This window comes from Ranitomeya imitator, chromosome 5, assembly GCF_032444005.1.
Source record: "Ranitomeya imitator isolate aRanImi1 chromosome 5, aRanImi1.pri, whole genome shotgun sequence".
In the NCBI taxonomy this organism is placed as follows: domain Eukaryota; kingdom Metazoa; phylum Chordata; class Amphibia; order Anura; family Dendrobatidae; genus Ranitomeya; species Ranitomeya imitator.
In genome coordinates, this window is record NC_091286.1 from 623,891,783 (window position 1) to 623,909,522 (window position 17,740).

Sequence of the window (17,740 nt, forward strand, 5' to 3'; positions counted from 1 at the left end):
CTCCGCCCCCAACTCCCCGCACCTCACAATGGGGCAGCGGATGCGCTGGAGAAATGCATCCGCTGCCTCCATTGTGCAATGCGCTAAACGCTAGCGTTGGAATCTCTGCCTGACGCATTGCGACGGGGAGATTCCGATGCCAGTGTGAAAGTAGCCTTCCTCTGCACCAAATACCACAGTGGTGGCAGAAACATTGCTGGGTACAATGGGGGCAAGTCTTGTATCTTTCTCCCATTTGAGTAAACACTAACAAATAACCTGGGGGGGTGGGCAGAATGCAGTGAGGAAGTGCATGGGATTTCACACTTCCCCCTTGATTCTGCCTTGATGGGACTGTAATAAGCAGATTAATTTTTTTTTTTTTTAATACACGAAAAAAGCATACTCTGCCCTGTTCAGTATCTTATTTGTTTAGGCTACTTTCACACTAGCGTCGTGCGCTGTGACGTTCAGATTCAACAACGCTAGCGTTGTTTGCGCAGCACAACGGGTGCAGCGGATGCGGGTTTTCATCGCATCCGCTGCCCCATTGTGAGGTGGGGGCGGAGGTTTTTTGTTCCCGGCGGTCCGCCACAACACTGCGCAACCATCGCGCGTCAATGCGTCGCTAATGTTAATCTATGGGGCAAAAACGCATTCTGCAAATAACTTTGCAGGATGCGTTTTTTCCCCTAAACTACGCATTTCAACGTTTTGAAAACGCTAGTGTGAAAGTAGCCTTAGTCAAAACCAGAAGAGCAATTAGAGGAAAAGTAAAATAGAAACTCGTCACCACTCCTGTATTATCACCCACTCCTGGTTTTGGCTTACAAATGCTGAATCTGGGCTTAGAGTTGGAAACTGTCGTCAGTCGCCACCATTGTTTGCCCCCTGTTGTATTGTGGTGGTCCATTACACCTTATAAATGGGTTTGATAGCTCGTGCATTGCAAGTACTCCCTGCTGCAAGGTGACCTGTCTTCAGGCCTCCCTTAGGCCTCTTTCACACTTCTGTCAGTACGGGTCCATCGCAATGCGTCGGGCTGATGCACGTTGTGAATTTTTTTTTTTTTTTGCACGACATGGGCAGCGGATGCAGTTTTTCGATGCATCCTCTGCCCATTCTGCAGTCTGGGGAGGAGGGAGTGCAGTTTCGGCCGCTTGTGCACGGTCAAAAATGGCGGACGCGAAGGACAAAACGTTAGATTGAACTTTTTTGTGAGACTATCTGCCAAAACACGACGGAGCCATCGCTCGACGGACGCGATGTGTTGCAATCCGTCGCGAATACAAGTTTATGGGCGAAACCGCATCCTGCAAGCACATTTGCAGGATCCGTTTTTTGCCCTAAGCGACAGATTGCAAAAAATGGAAGTGTGAAAGTAGCCTTATAGGTTGTTGCTTTCCTGTTGTGCAGCCTCTTCATCTACCCCAAACAGTCACTATGGCAGCACCACACTCCTTTAGGGGGACCAGTCACATCCCCATATCCTATAAATCTGCAGGAGTACTCAAGCTGCCCTTCTGCTGCACTGATATGGCAGCTAAAGGGTGTAAGTTAACTTAAGTAATCAGTCAGTACACGGTGACTGGCAGCCGTAACTATGCCCCAGCACTGACTAACAGCCAGCTCCCCACTTAGGGTATGTGCACACGATGCAGATTTTGCTGCAGATCCGCAGCAGTTTCCCATGAGGTTACAGTACAATGTATACCTATGCCCCTATTGGACAAACAATCAGTAGATTTGGTTTCCAGTACCATCTCTATGCTGACGACACCCAATTATACACTTCTGCTCCCGATATCACACCGACCTTTTTAGAAAACACCAGCGATTGTCTTACCGCTGTCTCTAACATCATGTCCTCCCTCTATCTGAAACTAAACCTGTCAAAAACTGAACTCCTCGTGTTCTCTCCCTCTACTAACCTACCTTTGCCTGACATTGCCATCTCCGTGTGCGGTTCCACCATTACTCCAAAGCAACATGCCCGCTGCCTTGGGGTCATCCTTGATTCTGACCTTTCATTCACCCCCTACATCCGATCACTGGCTCGCTCTTCTACCTGCATCTCAAAAACATTTCTAGAATTCGCCCTTTTCTTAATTTCGACTCTGCAAAAACTCTGACTGTTTCACTTATTTATTCTCGTCTGGACTATTGTAACTCTCTACTAATCGGTCTCCCTCTTGCAAAACTCTCCCCGCTCCAATCTGTCCTGAATGCTGCTGCCAGGATCATATTCCTCACCAACCGTTACACCGATGCCTCTACCCTGTGCCAGTCATTACACTGGCTACCCATCCACTCCAGAATCCAGTACAAAACTACTACCCTCATCCACAAAGCACTCCATGGCTCAGCACCACCCTACATCTCCTCCCTGGTATCAGTCTACCACCCTACCCGTGCCCTCCGCTCCGCTAATGACCTCAGGTTAGCATCCTCAATAATCAGAACCTCCCACTCCCGTCTCCAAGACTTTACACGTGCTGCGCCGATTCTTTGGAATGCACTACCTAGGTTAATACGATTAATCCCCAATCCCCACAGTTTTAAGCGTGCCCTAAAAACTCATTTGTTCAGACTGGCCTACCGCCTCAATGCATTAACCTAACGATCCCTGTGTGGCCTATTTATAATAAAAAATAAAAAAAAAAGGTTCCTCGCATCATGTTCTCATACACTTTATGCAGTATTAGCCCTCTGTGTCTGTACTGCTACATACTTAGGCAGGTAACTGGTTCATGCAGCTTTACATGAACACCTGAGCCTTACACTATAGCTGGTCCGAATAACTAAAGCAATTGTTACCATCCACCTCTCGTGTCTCCCCTTTTCCTCATAGTTTGTAAGCTTGCGAGCAGGGCCCTCACTCCTCCTGGTATCTGTTTTGAACTGTATTTCTGTTATGCTGTAATGTCTATTGTCTGTACAAGTCCCCTCTATAACTTGTAAAGCGCTGCGGAATATGTTGGCGCTATATAAATTTATTATTATTATTTATTATGGGAAACAAAAAACTATGTGGAAAACACTGCCAGAAACGCAGTGGTTTATTTTCCGCAGCATGTCAACTCTTTGTGCAGATTCCACTGTGGTTTTACACCTGCTCCAATAGAAAACTGCAGGTATAAAACCGCAAGGGAATCCGCAGTAGAAACCACGATAAATCCACAGGAAAAAACACAGCGGTTTTGCACTGCAATTTTTCCAAATCCGCAGTCCTCCAGAATACGTGTGCACATACCCTTAAAGTACTCCTGAGCTGGCTGTCAGTCGGCACCAGGGCTCAGTGACTGAAGCTGCACCTCTAACTGGAGGTTACCAGGAGTAATGGAGTTAACTTTATCCTGTTATCTGGGATTACAGTGCAGCTTTAGTGCACTATTTATCTGCAGGACAAGTTCGTTTTTTTTTTTTCAATTTGTGCAAGACAGGGAAATTTAGACTTGTAGTTATGATTATTGCACCTCTGCTCAATTCCATGCCATAAGTGGAGTATACTCATCTGCTTGATTGGCTGTTACTGTGCACATGTCCAATTTATTAGGACAGGTGTATGACACCTGATTAGCAATGAGTGATTGGATAGTTATTCGAGCATGCTCAGGTGCTAACAGTATCTTTGGTGTCTGACAGCCGCAACACATGCATGGAATTGCCTAACACTCAATCCCTGCATGTGTTGCGGCTGTCGGAACAGCTGGGACGGCTTTAAAGGAATGTTCTGTCTTCACTCCTGTGAATGGGGATGTCGCACCTTGTCCTGACCTAATGATACCCACGGCATCACAATACAGAAGTGGGCAGGGCCGCAATAACCTGTTAGGGATACAATGATGGTCACTTCATTATCTGTGGAGGGCGCTCAGGAGCGGTGGTCTCTAGTTTCGGGACAGAACGCCAATTCCCACAACTTAACCCCCAGTTGTCAGTAGTGACAGGTGAGGGAGTACCCTACAACCTGTTCATTGGTTGTGGCTTGGCTTCTATAGAATTTTATTTTTCTTTTAATGAAAAATCACTGACTTAGTGAGGCCTAAATTATCTCATATTTTGCATAACCTCATTGCATTGGTTGGAATGAGCAATTGCATGTGTGAATGGGGTTTGGTACCTATGTAGACTAGCATGCATTGATCAGGTCATTGACTAGTCTAGTTCTCTTCTGTTATATCTGAAATTAAACTGGACTTCATTATGTGACTTGGTAGATCCTGGTACCAATGTTTTCTCAGCTCCTTGGGTCCCTACAAGTCTAGGGGGAACTTAACAGCATTTTTATTTATTCAATTTTTTTAGGTGAAGCCTAAACAGCAGCGCATTGAAGATGAGCCTCTCCTGAGGGAGAACCCCCACCGCTTTGTCATCTTCCCAATCAAGTACCACGATATTTGGCAAATGTACAAGAAAGCAGAAGCTTCCTTCTGGACGGCAGAGGAGGTGAGCGCAGCGGACACTGGATGTCTCCTCACTACTGCACCATAATGTCCTCCTTTACTGTGTGTCAATGATCTGATCTACTGAACCCTGGTCTTTGTAGGTGGATCTCTCTAAAGATCTCCAGCACTGGGAGTCCTTGAAGGATGAAGAGAGGTTCTTCATTTCTCATGTGTTGGCCTTCTTTGCTGCAAGTGATGGCATTGTAAATGAGAACTTGGTAAGTGCATGCTGAGGAACATTGAAATACATAAAAAATATTGGTTAGGAGAATATAAATGTATGTAACCTAGCTAATCAAATACTTCACTGGCTCAGCGCCAGATTCAGTCAATTAAGGGCAAGAAAACGTGGCTAAAATATTCTCAGTGATCTCAAATTCACATCTATGTAACTTTTTTACAGGTTGAGAGGTTCAGTCAAGAAGTTCAAGTAACTGAGGCTCGCTGTTTCTATGGCTTCCAAATTGCTATGGAGAACATTCATTCAGAGATGTACAGTCTCCTCATTGACACCTACATCAAGGATTCTAAAGAAAGGTAGGCATTTGTATGGTGGATATTTAAAGGAAGTTACTTAGGCTCAAAGATAACAGTACAAACAGACCACCCCTGTCAGGAACTCTGCAGCTTCTGTGGACATAGTCGACCGTAGCTGCTTGTCCTATGCTGTGTTGATTGGATGTGACAGCTGATGTCATGCTGAAGGACAGCGGTTTTGTGCTTCCTAATTGCAAGAAGCTGGCTGACAATCAACATGACACCCGGTCAACAGTAGCAGCTCAGAAGAGCAGCTCTGGACATGGAGTGGTCCTTCAATCTGATGCTGAGTAGAGCAGACAGTAACTACCTGCCTGTTCTTAGGCCTGTAGTTGATGGGTCCCCAGGTAATGCCTTTTTAATGGCTTGTTGCTGGCAGATGGGCTCACACGACTTCATGAAAAGGTCTAAAATCTTCTCATGGGTAAAGTCTGTGTATAGGATTAATGCAATTTGCTAGCATATTCAATATTAGGATATATTTGCATTCTGGGCATAAAATATATGCAAAGGTGTTTACGTTTACAGTAATTGACTTCTTTGGCTATGTGCACACGTATAATGGTCCACTGGATTTTTCCACAGCAGATTTGATAAGTCTGCAGGGCAAAAATGCAGCATTTTTTCTGCAGATTTCACTGCAGTTTCTATAGGAGCAGCTGTAAAACCGCTGCGGAATCCACAGAAAGATGTGACATGCTGCGGAATGTTAACAACTGAGTTTTTTTCTGCAGCATGTGTACAGCATCTTTGTTTCCCATAGGTTTACACTGTAATGTTAACTCATGGGAAACTGCTGCAGATCCGCAGCGTCTTCTGCATCGTGTGCACATACCATTAATGCTTTCAAATTTGTTTTTTTTTTGTACGCTAACATTGTGCCCCAGCAGTGCAACCTTGTAACTGTTCATAATTTATTTGTTAGTGTTGGCTGTAGTTGCTATGCACTTTCACTTTAAATGGAGTATATTGAAATATCTGAACATTTTATTAACTTCATGTACTTACAGGGAGTTTCTGTTCAATGCCATTGAAACTCTGCCATGTGTGAAAAAGAAGGCTGACTGGGCGATGCGCTGGATTGGGGACAAGCAGTCCACTTATGGTGAACGTATTGTGGCATTTGCAGCAGTGGAAGGCATATTCTTCTCTGGATCATTTGCTGCAATCTTCTGGCTGAAGAAACGTGGACTGATGCCTGGTCTGACCTTCTCCAATGAACTGATCAGTCGTGATGAGGTGGGGTAATATTCTCGACCACAGAAGAGTTGTTGTATTTCTTTCCTCTGTGCTGGGGTAACATGTTCTGTATCTGCTACCACAGGGTCTTCACACAGACTTTGCGTGTCTTATGTTCAAACATCTGGTTCACAAACCATCGGAAGATCGTGTCCGAGAGCTGATTGTCGATGCTGTCCAGATTGAACAGGTGTGTATGGAATCATAACGGCTGGTGTACAAGAACTACAAAATCTCATTGTAAAAACCTAGATCTGTTTTATTTAGAGCCTATGTTTGTAGTAAGCCTTAATATGTTGCCTCCTAAGGCTACTGTGAAAGTCGCCTAATATCGAATTTTCCAAATCTGTTCCGTGGCATGTTCGTCCAGGATAACATCAGGGGTATCAGCCGACCCCTTCCTGACTTCCGTGGGGGGATAGAGGCATCAGGATTTGGAATTTACAATGGCTGATCCTTTGGTTTAGTGAATAGATGAGCTGCAGAAGTTCTTAAACCACACTGCTAAACTATCCTTTAGCTGACCGGTGTAAAATGTATCTGGGGTTATTGCATTATGTGGGTAAAAAAAGCTGCATTTTCCAGTAACATCGTGATTTGGACCCTATACAAATTAAAATGCTCTGGAAGTTGGTCCGCAAAGCATCTGAACAATAATTGTATGAGTAATCTATATGCTAGAAAAGCCTTTCCTGGAAAAATGTATGGCAGGCTTTATTTTTTTTTTTCTAAGTTGATTTGACATTAACATTTTGCACTTTCAGGAATTCTTGACTGACGCGCTGCCTGTAAAACTTATTGGCATGAATGGTGATCTGATGAAGCAGTACATTGAATTTGTGGCTGATCGTCTCCTGCTGGAGCTTGGGTTTAGCAAGGTAAATGCAGTATTTTACAATGTCGTGACTGCAGTCTGCTTTACACTTGTTTTTAAGGAGCTGGGATGGGGGGAGGCTATCATAATATAAATGACGCATGCACACAGCTGGGGTGGTCTTTCATTCCCAGTCTCTATTTAGTGCCACTTTTTAAGCTATTTTCTATACTTGCATTAAATTTCCCATCTGCTCCTAAACTTATTTTCCCCTGTACTTTTTATTGCTTTGTTTTGAATCCCAGTGCATGATGGAATTCTCAAAATAGTGTTATCCAGGGGCAGAGGCAGCAGTCACTGCTGTAGCCTCTGCCCCTTCCCTGAAACAAAATTTTATCGGTCACGCTAGTTTCAGTGGCTGGGCTAGTCCCTTCTCTCACCTTTCACAATGACTGCGCTCTGTTGGCAGCTTGGATAAGTGGTAACGAGACTGCAACAGTGTCAGCAAATTCAGTGTGCAGGCCTTGCAGGTGGAATCAGCGGTCTCTGCACACTAGCTATTGTGACACCGCACTCTGTTGCCGGCTTATTACTTCTGATCTGAGCCGTCAACAGAGCTCACTTTGTACATGTAGCTCAGGGACTAGTCTGGCCTCCAAACCACTCAACATTTTTGTGCATAGACAGATCAGAGATGTGAAATTTACAACAAGGCCTGTGCTCCTTAATTTGCTGCCTGTCACACCAGCAGTGGTTTGATTCGAAAGGGAATATGAAATGTTGCTCAAATAACTTTTTTTTTTTTTTTTTTTCCCCCTCATGGGGGTTCTTTATAAATTTGTACTAATGATCTACTTCACATTCCAGATTTTCAAGGCAGAAAATCCTTTTGACTTCATGGAAAACATCTCCTTGGAAGGAAAGACTAACTTTTTTGAAAAGAAAGTTGGAGAATATCAGAAGATGGGAGTGATGGCAAAAGCTGCAGACAATAAATTCACTCTTGATGCTGATTTCTAAATGGACTTAATGTCTCAGTGCAGTAAGACTGAGGGCATTTAACTTGGGTTGTCCTTATCTGCCACATGCAGAACTGGCGCCTGTTACAGTGACTATAAGCTCAGATTGTTCATATGGCGGCACATATAATCTGGACTTTTCACATATGCTAGTTTACAGAAGTCAGCATGTGTGATTTGTAAAAACACTCATGGGTACAATAGTTGTACAGCTTGGTGTATGTATTATAAAGGGTGCTGTGTACTTTGCAGGGGAAGAGCAGCTGCATAACAGTAACTTTTTTTTTTTTTAATAGTGTAAATGTTATGGGTTTTTATGTACTTTTAGTCTGAACCTGGCACTTTAAATTAAAGATTTCTTTTAATAAAAAAATTGTCTTGAAAGCTGATTATGGCACAATTTGTGACATTCTACACCTCATGCATTTAATGAATAGATATAGTTGTGCAATTAAAGAATTTCTTTTATGTGGACTGTTGTACTGTTCTTGCACTCCTCAAGAAGACTAATATACAGGCTTATTGAAGACTACAGTCTGTTTCTGGGCATCAATATACTACTCGGCAAGAGTAATATTGATAGCCCCTTTCTGGCCAAGAAGAACTTGGTTCTCTTGGCTGAGGATGATGTCCATCACCAACCCTTGGATACTACAGAAGTTCCAGACCTTTTTCTTTCTGGGACCAGTATATCAGGTGGTGAATTTACACTTCAGTGTGGAATCTTAAAGGGTGCTTCTGAGGGACAGAGGTTTTTCCCCAAACTTGGTCTCCACCCTACTTCAGAGTAGAAAACTAGGTCTTTCTCCTTCCCCCATGACGGTACCATGGAGAGAATTGTATCTTGGGGAGAGATCACAGCCTGTAGAACCCTTCTCCCAAAGGTTAGATCAGAAGGCTAGTTCCAGCCGATGGTGATTATAAAAGGTGGCAGTCTTACAGATCTGATCTATCGATACCTCCAACCTGTCAGTCCAGGAGGTAGCCACTGCTCTCGTGGAATGAGCTCTTATACCCTCTGGGGCAACTTTCCCACTAGATGGGTAGGCAAACGAGATTGCATCTGTGCCCCAGGGTCCTGGTTGTCAGTGGCTTTGCTTTCCCTTTGGGGCGAGTGTCACGCTTGGAAGCAATGAAGGATAACTCACCAGGTAATCACTTACAACACATTCATACTCCAGGCTAGAAGGGGTGAGCTCTAAACCTGGATTAAGGGTGAACTTCCCTATAAATACATTCTGGTCTAGAGGGAAAGTTTTTTTTTTTTTTTTTTTTTTCCCCCCTCCCAATGACAGCACACCTGAGAGGGGATCCGCCCAGTCAGGACAGGAAACCCTACTGAAAATAAAAGGGCAGTACCTCTCGCTTCAGTTGGGTTTCCTGTCCTGACAGACCCTTGTGCTGAACACGGCAGTGATTCCTCTTACCCAGCTCCCGTTCCAGCGTGGAAGAACAGGCAGCACCTGTGCATTGGAGCTCAGGGTCTGGAATGCGCCATCAGCAGCTCCTCCGGGGCTCTGCAGGCGTTTGTGCAGCATGGCTGGGTTCCTTCCGTGGCTGCAACGCCACCCTCCTCTGCCATGCAGCAGCTGCTTCTGGGCCACGCGCAAGGCATGTTGGGAATGTGCGTGCCAGTGTGTAGTCTAAGGCCAGCACCAGATCCAAGATGGCGGCACCCATGAAGAAAACGCTGGCCGGTGGATAAAGACTCTGGCATAGGGGCCACTATTGGGCACTGGAGGAGGCAGGGAGTGCAGTGGATCCCCCCCATAATAAAAGGGTGATAACCACAGAAGATGCACTCATGCCCAGAAACTTCACCATGGAAGTGGGGCAGCAAGAGCAGCAGCCGCCATCACAGCAGCAGGAGCTCTCGCCAGATTCCTTGCCAAGCCACCAGCATACCAGGAGCAGTCATCCTGTCCAGCAAGATTCGTTGGCGTTCAGGAGGGACGCTTCACGTGCATCTGTCCAGCCTCCAAAACCGGTACTCCTGATTGTCAGTGGTGGTGAGTGATCTATGTGAATGTCACCCTTATGGTAACAGGGTCCATTTTTTTTCTGTTTTGATCACTAGGGGTCCAGGAAGTCTAGCGGTAAAACAAAGAACTGAGAGTGTGCCCTTTGTAAAGACCTGCTTGCAGTTCAGTGGCAGAAGGATCTCTGTGCTAACTGCATTAATAAAACCAAGAAGAGACCCTAATTTTGCCACCAGCCTTAAAGCCATAATACAGGCAGAGATAAGACTCCTTGAAAATGGCCCTTAAAGGGAACCTGTCACCCCGTTTTTTGAGATTGAGATATAAATACTGTTAAATAGGGCCTGCGCTGTGCGTTACTATAGTGTATGTAGTGTACCCTGATTCCCCACCTATGCTGAGACATACATTACCAAAGTCGCCGTTTTCGCCTGTCAATCAGGCTGGTCTGGTCAGGTGGGCGTGGTGACATCGCTCTTTTCTTCCCCAGCTTTCCGTTGGTGGCGTAGTGGTGTGCGCATGTCCAAGTTCCGAATTCCCTGCGCGCACGTGAAGAAACCGCGCGATCTGCGCTGTTATCCCTTTCATCGGTGGGGGCGGCCATCTTCCTGGGGCCGCGCGTGCGCAGATGGAGTGCTCTGCTGCACGGGGCTTCAGGAAAATGGCCGCGGGAGCGCAGAAGAGATCGCGGCGGCCATTTTCCCAAAGCCGAGTTTGCATCTCGGCTTTGGGAAAATGGCCGCCGCGATCTCTTCTGCGCACGCGCGGCATCCCGCGGCCATTTTCCTGAAGCCCCGTGCAGCAGAGCACTCCATCTGTGCACGCGCGGCCCCAGGAAGATGGCCGCCCCCACCGATGAAAGGGATAACAGTGCAGATCGCGCGCAGGGAATTCGGAACTTGGACATGCGCACACCACTACGCCACCAACGGAAAGCTGGGGAAGAAAAGAGCGATGTCACCACGCCCACCTGACCAGACCGACTTTGGTAATGTACTGTATTTCTCAGCATGTGCGTCTCCGGTCCGCTGCGGCGCCTCCTATCTTCTTTCCATGACGTCCTCTTCTGATCTTCAGCCACGGCTCCGGCGCAGGCGTACTTTGCTCTGCCCTGTTGAGGGCAGACAAAGTACTGCAGTGCGCAAGCGCCGGGCCTCTGACCTTTCCGGCGCCTGCGCACTGCAGTACTATCCTCTGCCCTCAAGAGGGCAGAGCAAAGTACGCCTGCGCCGGAGCCGTGGCTGAAGATCAGAAGAGGACGTCATGGAAAGAAGATAGGAGGCGCCGCAGCGGACCGGAGACTCCCATCTGACCTGACCAGCAGCGGGACCGCCCCTGGGTGAGTATAATATAACGTCTTTTTCTCCTTTTTCAGGTAATATCGGGGGCTTATCTACAGCATTACAGAATGCTGTAGATAAGCCCCTGATGCCGGTGGGATTACCTCACCCGTGATTTTCGGGGTGACAGGTTCCCTTTAAGGAGAAGACACCTACTGTAGGTCACTAGAAGATGTCATGTTTGGTGGCTTAAAAGAGAAAAGGAAATGCTTTGATTTTCGCATTGACCGGAAATGTGCATTACTTGAGAAAGAGTGGAAGAAACCTGAAAAAATGGGTACTTTGCATTCTTCATTCAAAAGGAGATATCCTTTTGAGGAAAAAGACTGTGAATCCTGGGAGAAGATCCCTAAAATTGACGGGGCAGTAGCCAAATGTTTAAAAAGATCGTCCCTTCCATTAGAAGACTCGGGTGTTCTTAAAGACCCGCTTGATAAAAAAAGCAGATAGTTTTCTGAGACATATCTGGGGAGCCTGAAGCCAGAAACTGCTGGGACATGTATGGCCTGTGCTCTCATGGTCTGGCTACAGCAGATAGAGGATCAGCTAAGGGAGAAAGTACCCAGAGGCGACATCCTTGCAAATATATCTTTAGTGCAAGAAGCTGCAGCTTTCTTGGCAGACTCTTCCGCAGATTCTGCAAGACTAACAACCAGAGCAGCGAGCTTGTCCAATGCGGCAAGAAGAGCCCTTTGGCTCAAGGGTTGTCTGGGGGATTTGCCATCTAAACATAAGCTGTGCTCCATTCCATGTGATGGCCAACTCCTTTTTGGCAAAAAAACTAGAAGAGATCCTGGAACATGCAGGGTATAAAAAGAAAGTTTTTCCCAATATCCCTAAAGATTCCGAAAAACCTTTCTTTCAGAGGAGAAGATTTAATAAAGGTCGTCCCCCAGGGGAGAGGTAAAATTGGGACTTTAAGGATAAGAGAGGATCGGGCTACATGTTTAAAGGGCCCTCAGCATCAGCAAAAAAAAATCCCCCTAATGACATTACGCCAGAAGTGGGAGGAAGACTCTCCCTCTTCTTTCCGGCCTGGAAAAATATCTCCCCCCAGTACCTGGGTCGTGAATATTATCAAAGACGGCCTAAAAATAAAATTCATCCATCCACCCAGTCAAAACTTTATAATAACTCTCCGATGAAGGTCCCAGCAGGAGCAATCTGCCCTGGAGACCGAGGTTTTGGGACTCATTCACAAAAAGGTTCTTCAGGAAGTCTCGGCTCGGGAAGAAAGAGGCGGATTTTACTCCCCCCTCTTTTTAATCCAAAAACCGGATGGCTCTTGGAGAACTATAATAAATCTAAGGAATCTCAATCAATCGATAGAGAACTACTCCTTCAAGATGGAGTCTATCAACACGACTATAAAACTTCTCTTCCAACACTGCTTCATGGCAGTAATAGACTTAAAAGATGTGTACTACCATATACCAATACATCAGGAATATCGGAAATACTTGAGTAGCTCTCTATATTCAGAATCAGATAAAGCATTACCAATATACAGCCCTTCCATTCGGCCTGTCTACAGCCCCCAGGGTTTTCACCAAAGTAATGGTGGAAGTAATGTCATACCTCCGGTCCCAGGATGCAGTAATTGTCCCATATCTGGACGATTTCCTTGTAATAGGGAGATCAGAGTCCCACTGCACTCATCAAGTATCAGTGGTAACATCAACTCTAATGGAGCTGGGTTGGATAATAAATATCCCCAAGTCAAGATTAGTACCACTAAAACTACAGTGCTTCCTGGGGTTAATGCTGGACTCCGAGCATCAGCTCTGCCTCCTTCCAGAAAACAAAGTAGCCAAGATAATACACCTGGCCGGTACAGCAATACATCAACCAGCAATGACTCTAAGAAAGGTGATGTCCCTACTAGGCTTGTTAACATCGTGTATTCCGGCAGTAGGATGGGCACAATTCCACCTAAGACAACTACAGTGGGAAGTTCTCTCAGCTCAAAGACTGTTAAGAGGGCATTTCGAAGGAAATCTATGTCTCTCCCTGGGCGTAAGGGATTCCCTAGTTTGGTGGACGGTGGAAGACCACCGGACAATGGGGGTCCAGTGGCAAAATCCCGTCAAAGACATCACGACCGACGCAAGCGTTACAGGTTGGGGGGCTCACCTGAGGTTTCACTCAGTACAAGGAACCTGGTCCTTACTAGAAAGAAACTATGGGTCAAATGAAAAAGAGCTATGGGCAGTGGAAAAAGTCCTAAGACATTTTCTCCCTTTGCTCCGTGGCCTTCATACTCGAATCATGACGGACAATCGAGCAGTGGTGGCGTATATCAATCATCAGGGGGGGACGAGGACCAAAGGCCTCATGGAACTATCAAATCTACTCTTTCAGTTGGCGGAACACCTGTCATCCCTGACGGCACTACACATCAGGGGCATAGAAAACACACAAGCAGACTTCCTGAGTCGCAGAGGCTTAAGACAAGGGGAATGGTCCCTAAACCCCCAGATATTCCAACAAATAGTACAAGCCTGGGGCACACCAGAAATAGACTTGTTTGCCAACTCACACAACAAAAAAGTCAAAAAGTTCTGCTCCTTAAATCCAAGAGAACATCCTTTTGCAGTGGATGCCCTACTGATACCCTGGAAGTTCTCTCTGGCCTACTCATTCCCCCCGATAGTGATGATTCCAGCTGTGATCTGGAAGATCAGAGAGGATCAAGCGAAAATAATCCTCATAGCTCCATTCTGGCCAAGGAGACCATGGTTCTCCCTTCTAAGGCAGATGTCAGTAACGGACCCATTGATTCTGCCAGAGGTTCCGGACCTGCTAACCCAGGGCCCAGTGACCCACTCTCAGGTGAAGGGCTTCCATCTGGCAGCCTGTAATTTGAGAGGGCGTTACTAAGTCGCCAAGGATTCTCACCAGGTTTAATCTCCACCCTATTGAAAAGCAGAAAACCCATAACCTCTAGGATCTATGGTAGGACATGGAAAAATTTTCTTAACTTCCTGGGTGAACCATTGGGGGAGGTGGCTCCAGTGGGTCCTCTCCTAGAATGTCTGCAAGCAGGATTACATCTTGGGTTAGCAACCAGCACCTTTAAAGTTCAGTTTTCAGCCTTGGGGGCCCTATATATTTGTAATCTTGCTTCAAATACATGGGTTTCACGATTCATAAAATCTTCTAGTAGATCTCTACCGGTCGTTATTCCCAAAAATCCCTCCTTGGGATCTAAATTTAGTCTTAGAAGCCCTAACTAAAGACCCTTTTGAGCCCTTGCAAGAGTTATCACCTAAGTTACTTACCCTTAAAACGGTTCTACTAGTAGCCTTAACATCGGCACGCAGGGTAAGTGATTTACAGGCCCTGTCAATATGCCCTCCTTATACTCAGGTTTTTGATGACAGGATAGTTCTAAGACCAGACCCGGCGTATCTCCCCAAGGTGGTTCAAAAGTTCCATAGGAGTCAAGAGATTACTTTACCATCATTCTGTAGTAATCCTAGAGATCCAGGGGAACAAAAGTTCCATATGCTAGAGGTAAGAAGATCTATGTTACAATACATGTCTATAACTAGTCAATGGAGGAAAGATCAAACCCTATTCGTAGCCTTTCAGGGTAGCAAAAGAAGGTGTGGGGTAGCTAAAAGTACTATTGCTAGATGGATCAGGGAGGCCATTAGTTTATCCTATTCTGCGTGAGGCACTCCGGTTCCTGAAGGCATCAAGGCTCACTCCACCAGAGCCGTGGCTACCTCCTGGACAGAAAAGGCTGCGGTATCAATTGATCAAATTTGAAAGGCCGCTACCTGGTCCTCACCCTCAACTTTTTTCAAGCCCTACCGGCTAGATCTTTCTTCCTCTGCTGACCTAACCTTTCGTAGAAGGTTACTACAAGCGGTGGTCCCTCCCTAAGGTTTCATTCTACAAAAGTTTCTCAGGTGTGCCGTCATGGGGGAAGAGAAAACACCAAGGTTACTTACCGATAGCCGTTTTTTCCAGAACCCATGACGGCACCAGTGTATTCCTCCCCTTTATCACCCATTCGATGTGCACTATTGTTTTGGGTGCTTTTTTAGTTAAGATGTGGTGATGGATTGCCATGTATACTAACCAGGGGGGCCTCTCATGCTCTGAAAACCAACTGAAGCGACAGAGAGGTACCGCCCTTTTATTTTCAGTAGGGTTTCCTGTCCTGATTGGGCGGATCCCCTCTCTCAGGTGTGCCATCATGGGTTCCGGAAAAACTGGCCACCAGTAAGTAACGTTGGTGTTTTTCCATCATACATGACGGCAACACGAGAGATGGGATCCGCCCTTCAAGAACAGGAAACCTTCAAGATAATAGGGGTGGCTCCTCTCTCCACATCAGTTGGTTTCCTGTCCTTGATGGGGAACCCTGAAGATGAAGACTTCTGAAAACAGAAGAGGATGCCTGGGTCGGGTGGATTTGGGCAGACATTGGTTTGCTGCACCCGTCACCAGGTACCGGTAGTCACCTCGGGGGCCATGTATTCCATGCCCCCCCTGAGCGAAGCATGGCCACAACCCGTGAGGCAATGCCCAGGTAAAGATTATCCTCGGGGGCCACAGGTAGTGTTTCCCCCTGTTGATTTAAAATCCTGCTGTCCACGGGGGTCACTTTTATGGTGCCCCCCTGTTGACCAAAGGTGGCCATGCAGCCCGTAAGGCACATCGGTGCCGGGCTGGGTAAGTCTCCTCGGAGGTTTTGGGGCCCTCCCTGTTGAGCATTGAAAGCAGGTCTCCCCCCTCCTCCCTGGTTGGTACCTGAGGCTGCACAAAGGAAGGGTATGGAGCGGTGTCCGGAGCACTGGAGAGGATCAGGACGTTGGGGGTGAGTGCTGCGCTGCCTCCTGGAGTCCGTGGCGTGGACATTCCCGGCGCTGTGAGCTCCTTCCCAGCCGGCGCCGGGTACCCGGAAATGGTGGGTACGCGCATGCGCACAATACCCGGCGGCAGCACTTGGAACGTTTGTATAGGGCTAAGGGGCAGGGGGACCGAAAAAGGTGGCGCGCACTGTAAGTGATGACCAGATGCGCGCCTGGAGCACAGTACAGCAGCGCGCACCGGAAGTAAGGACCGGGTGCGCGCGCAGGACCCCACGGCAGTGTTTGGGCAGAGGCAGGATCAACCAGGTGAATGGTGGATTAAGAAGCGCGCACCGGAAGTGGCTGCTGGATGCGCGCTTATGCATGAGTGTATAGCGCAGGCGTCTCGCTGGCAGCTGACAGACGCAGTATCAACCAGGTGATTGATTGCATCACATGCACCGGAAGTGGTGCAGGCATGATCAGCCAGGTAATTAATCAGTAAGATTAGCAGGACAGGTGTGCATATACACCTGGTTGTAGCACAGACACCAGGGTGTTGAACGACCAGTAATAGGCAGGATCAACCAGGTGATCCATTAAAAAAAAAAGAGAAGGAAGTGAGTCTATTTAAACGAACCAGAAGTGCTGCCCTGTGTCACTAAACCAGGCCAGGTTGATTGTGACTGCTCTTGTTACGTGGTAGTGTGTAAGATGGAGAGCTTTTCGCCAGAACATTTATTGCCACAGCAAGAGGTGCAGCAGAGGCGGTCTCGCTCAAGTGAGAAGAGCCATATCCGCCATGGCAGAAGCCGCTCGGACAGCGTACAGACGGATCGCCATACCAAGGAGGGGTCCCTTGTCTCATTGGGAGACATGGAGAAAACCAGCCAATCTCCGGATCCGGTACCCGTACTTTGAAAGCGTCCAAGTGGTGAGTGAACTTCGAGAAAGTCCAGCACGCTAATGTCTGTTCTTTTCTCTTATCTCCGTCTCTCCCCTCTTTTCTTACATACATTTGGGGGGTGGAGTATAGGAGGTCCCCAAAAAATATAAGGCAAAAGCTAAAAATAAGGAATTTACCTGCTGTAAAAAGCCTTTAAAAACATCTTGGAGTAAAAGACAGTGTCAGGAGTGTATCAACAAGACAGTGGCGGAGGAAACATCCTCCTTTACGGAGAGCCTAAGATCTCTGATCCAGTCAGAGGTCTCTAGGTCTGTAAAAGCGTTACAGACACCTGACACAGATGTCAGATCTAGGGACAGATCCAGCCCCTCAGTAGCATCCCAAAGGGATTTCTCGCAGTCAGAGGAGGACTCAGATACAGCTCGCTGCTCAGATAGTAGCTCAGAGGAGGAAGATACATTTCCAGCGGAGGCTACGGATAAGCTTATAAAAGCTGTTCGCTCTACCATGGGGCTGGTAGACGAGAAGGCAAAAAAGACGGCCCAAGAACTAATGTTCAGTGGTCTGCAAAAGAAAAAATTGAGGTCATTCCCTATTAATGAACAGCTACAAGACCTGATTAAGAGGGAATGGCAAAAACCGGAGAAAAAGTCCCAAACAGTCAACTCCCTAA

General features: G+C 46.8%; 1 protein-coding gene across 1 annotated transcript in view; it reads left to right on the forward strand.

Moving 5' to 3' along the window:
• The window catches only part of RRM2 (ribonucleotide reductase regulatory subunit M2), a 37,218-nt gene extending 28,710 nt beyond the window's left edge, over nucleotides 1–8,508 (forward strand). The window contains exons 4-10 of the mRNA XM_069728087.1: nucleotides 4,288–4,428; nucleotides 4,529–4,645; nucleotides 4,831–4,964; nucleotides 5,975–6,203; nucleotides 6,289–6,393; nucleotides 6,968–7,081; nucleotides 7,885–8,508. Coding sequence (XP_069584188.1) covers nucleotides 4,288–4,428; nucleotides 4,529–4,645; nucleotides 4,831–4,964; nucleotides 5,975–6,203; nucleotides 6,289–6,393; nucleotides 6,968–7,081; nucleotides 7,885–8,037 — 993 coding nt within the window. The 3' untranslated portion in view covers nucleotides 8,038–8,508. The remainder of the gene's footprint in view (nucleotides 1–4,287; nucleotides 4,429–4,528; nucleotides 4,646–4,830; nucleotides 4,965–5,974; nucleotides 6,204–6,288; nucleotides 6,394–6,967; nucleotides 7,082–7,884) is intronic.
• The last annotated feature ends 9,232 nt before the right edge of the window (nucleotides 8,509–17,740 follow it).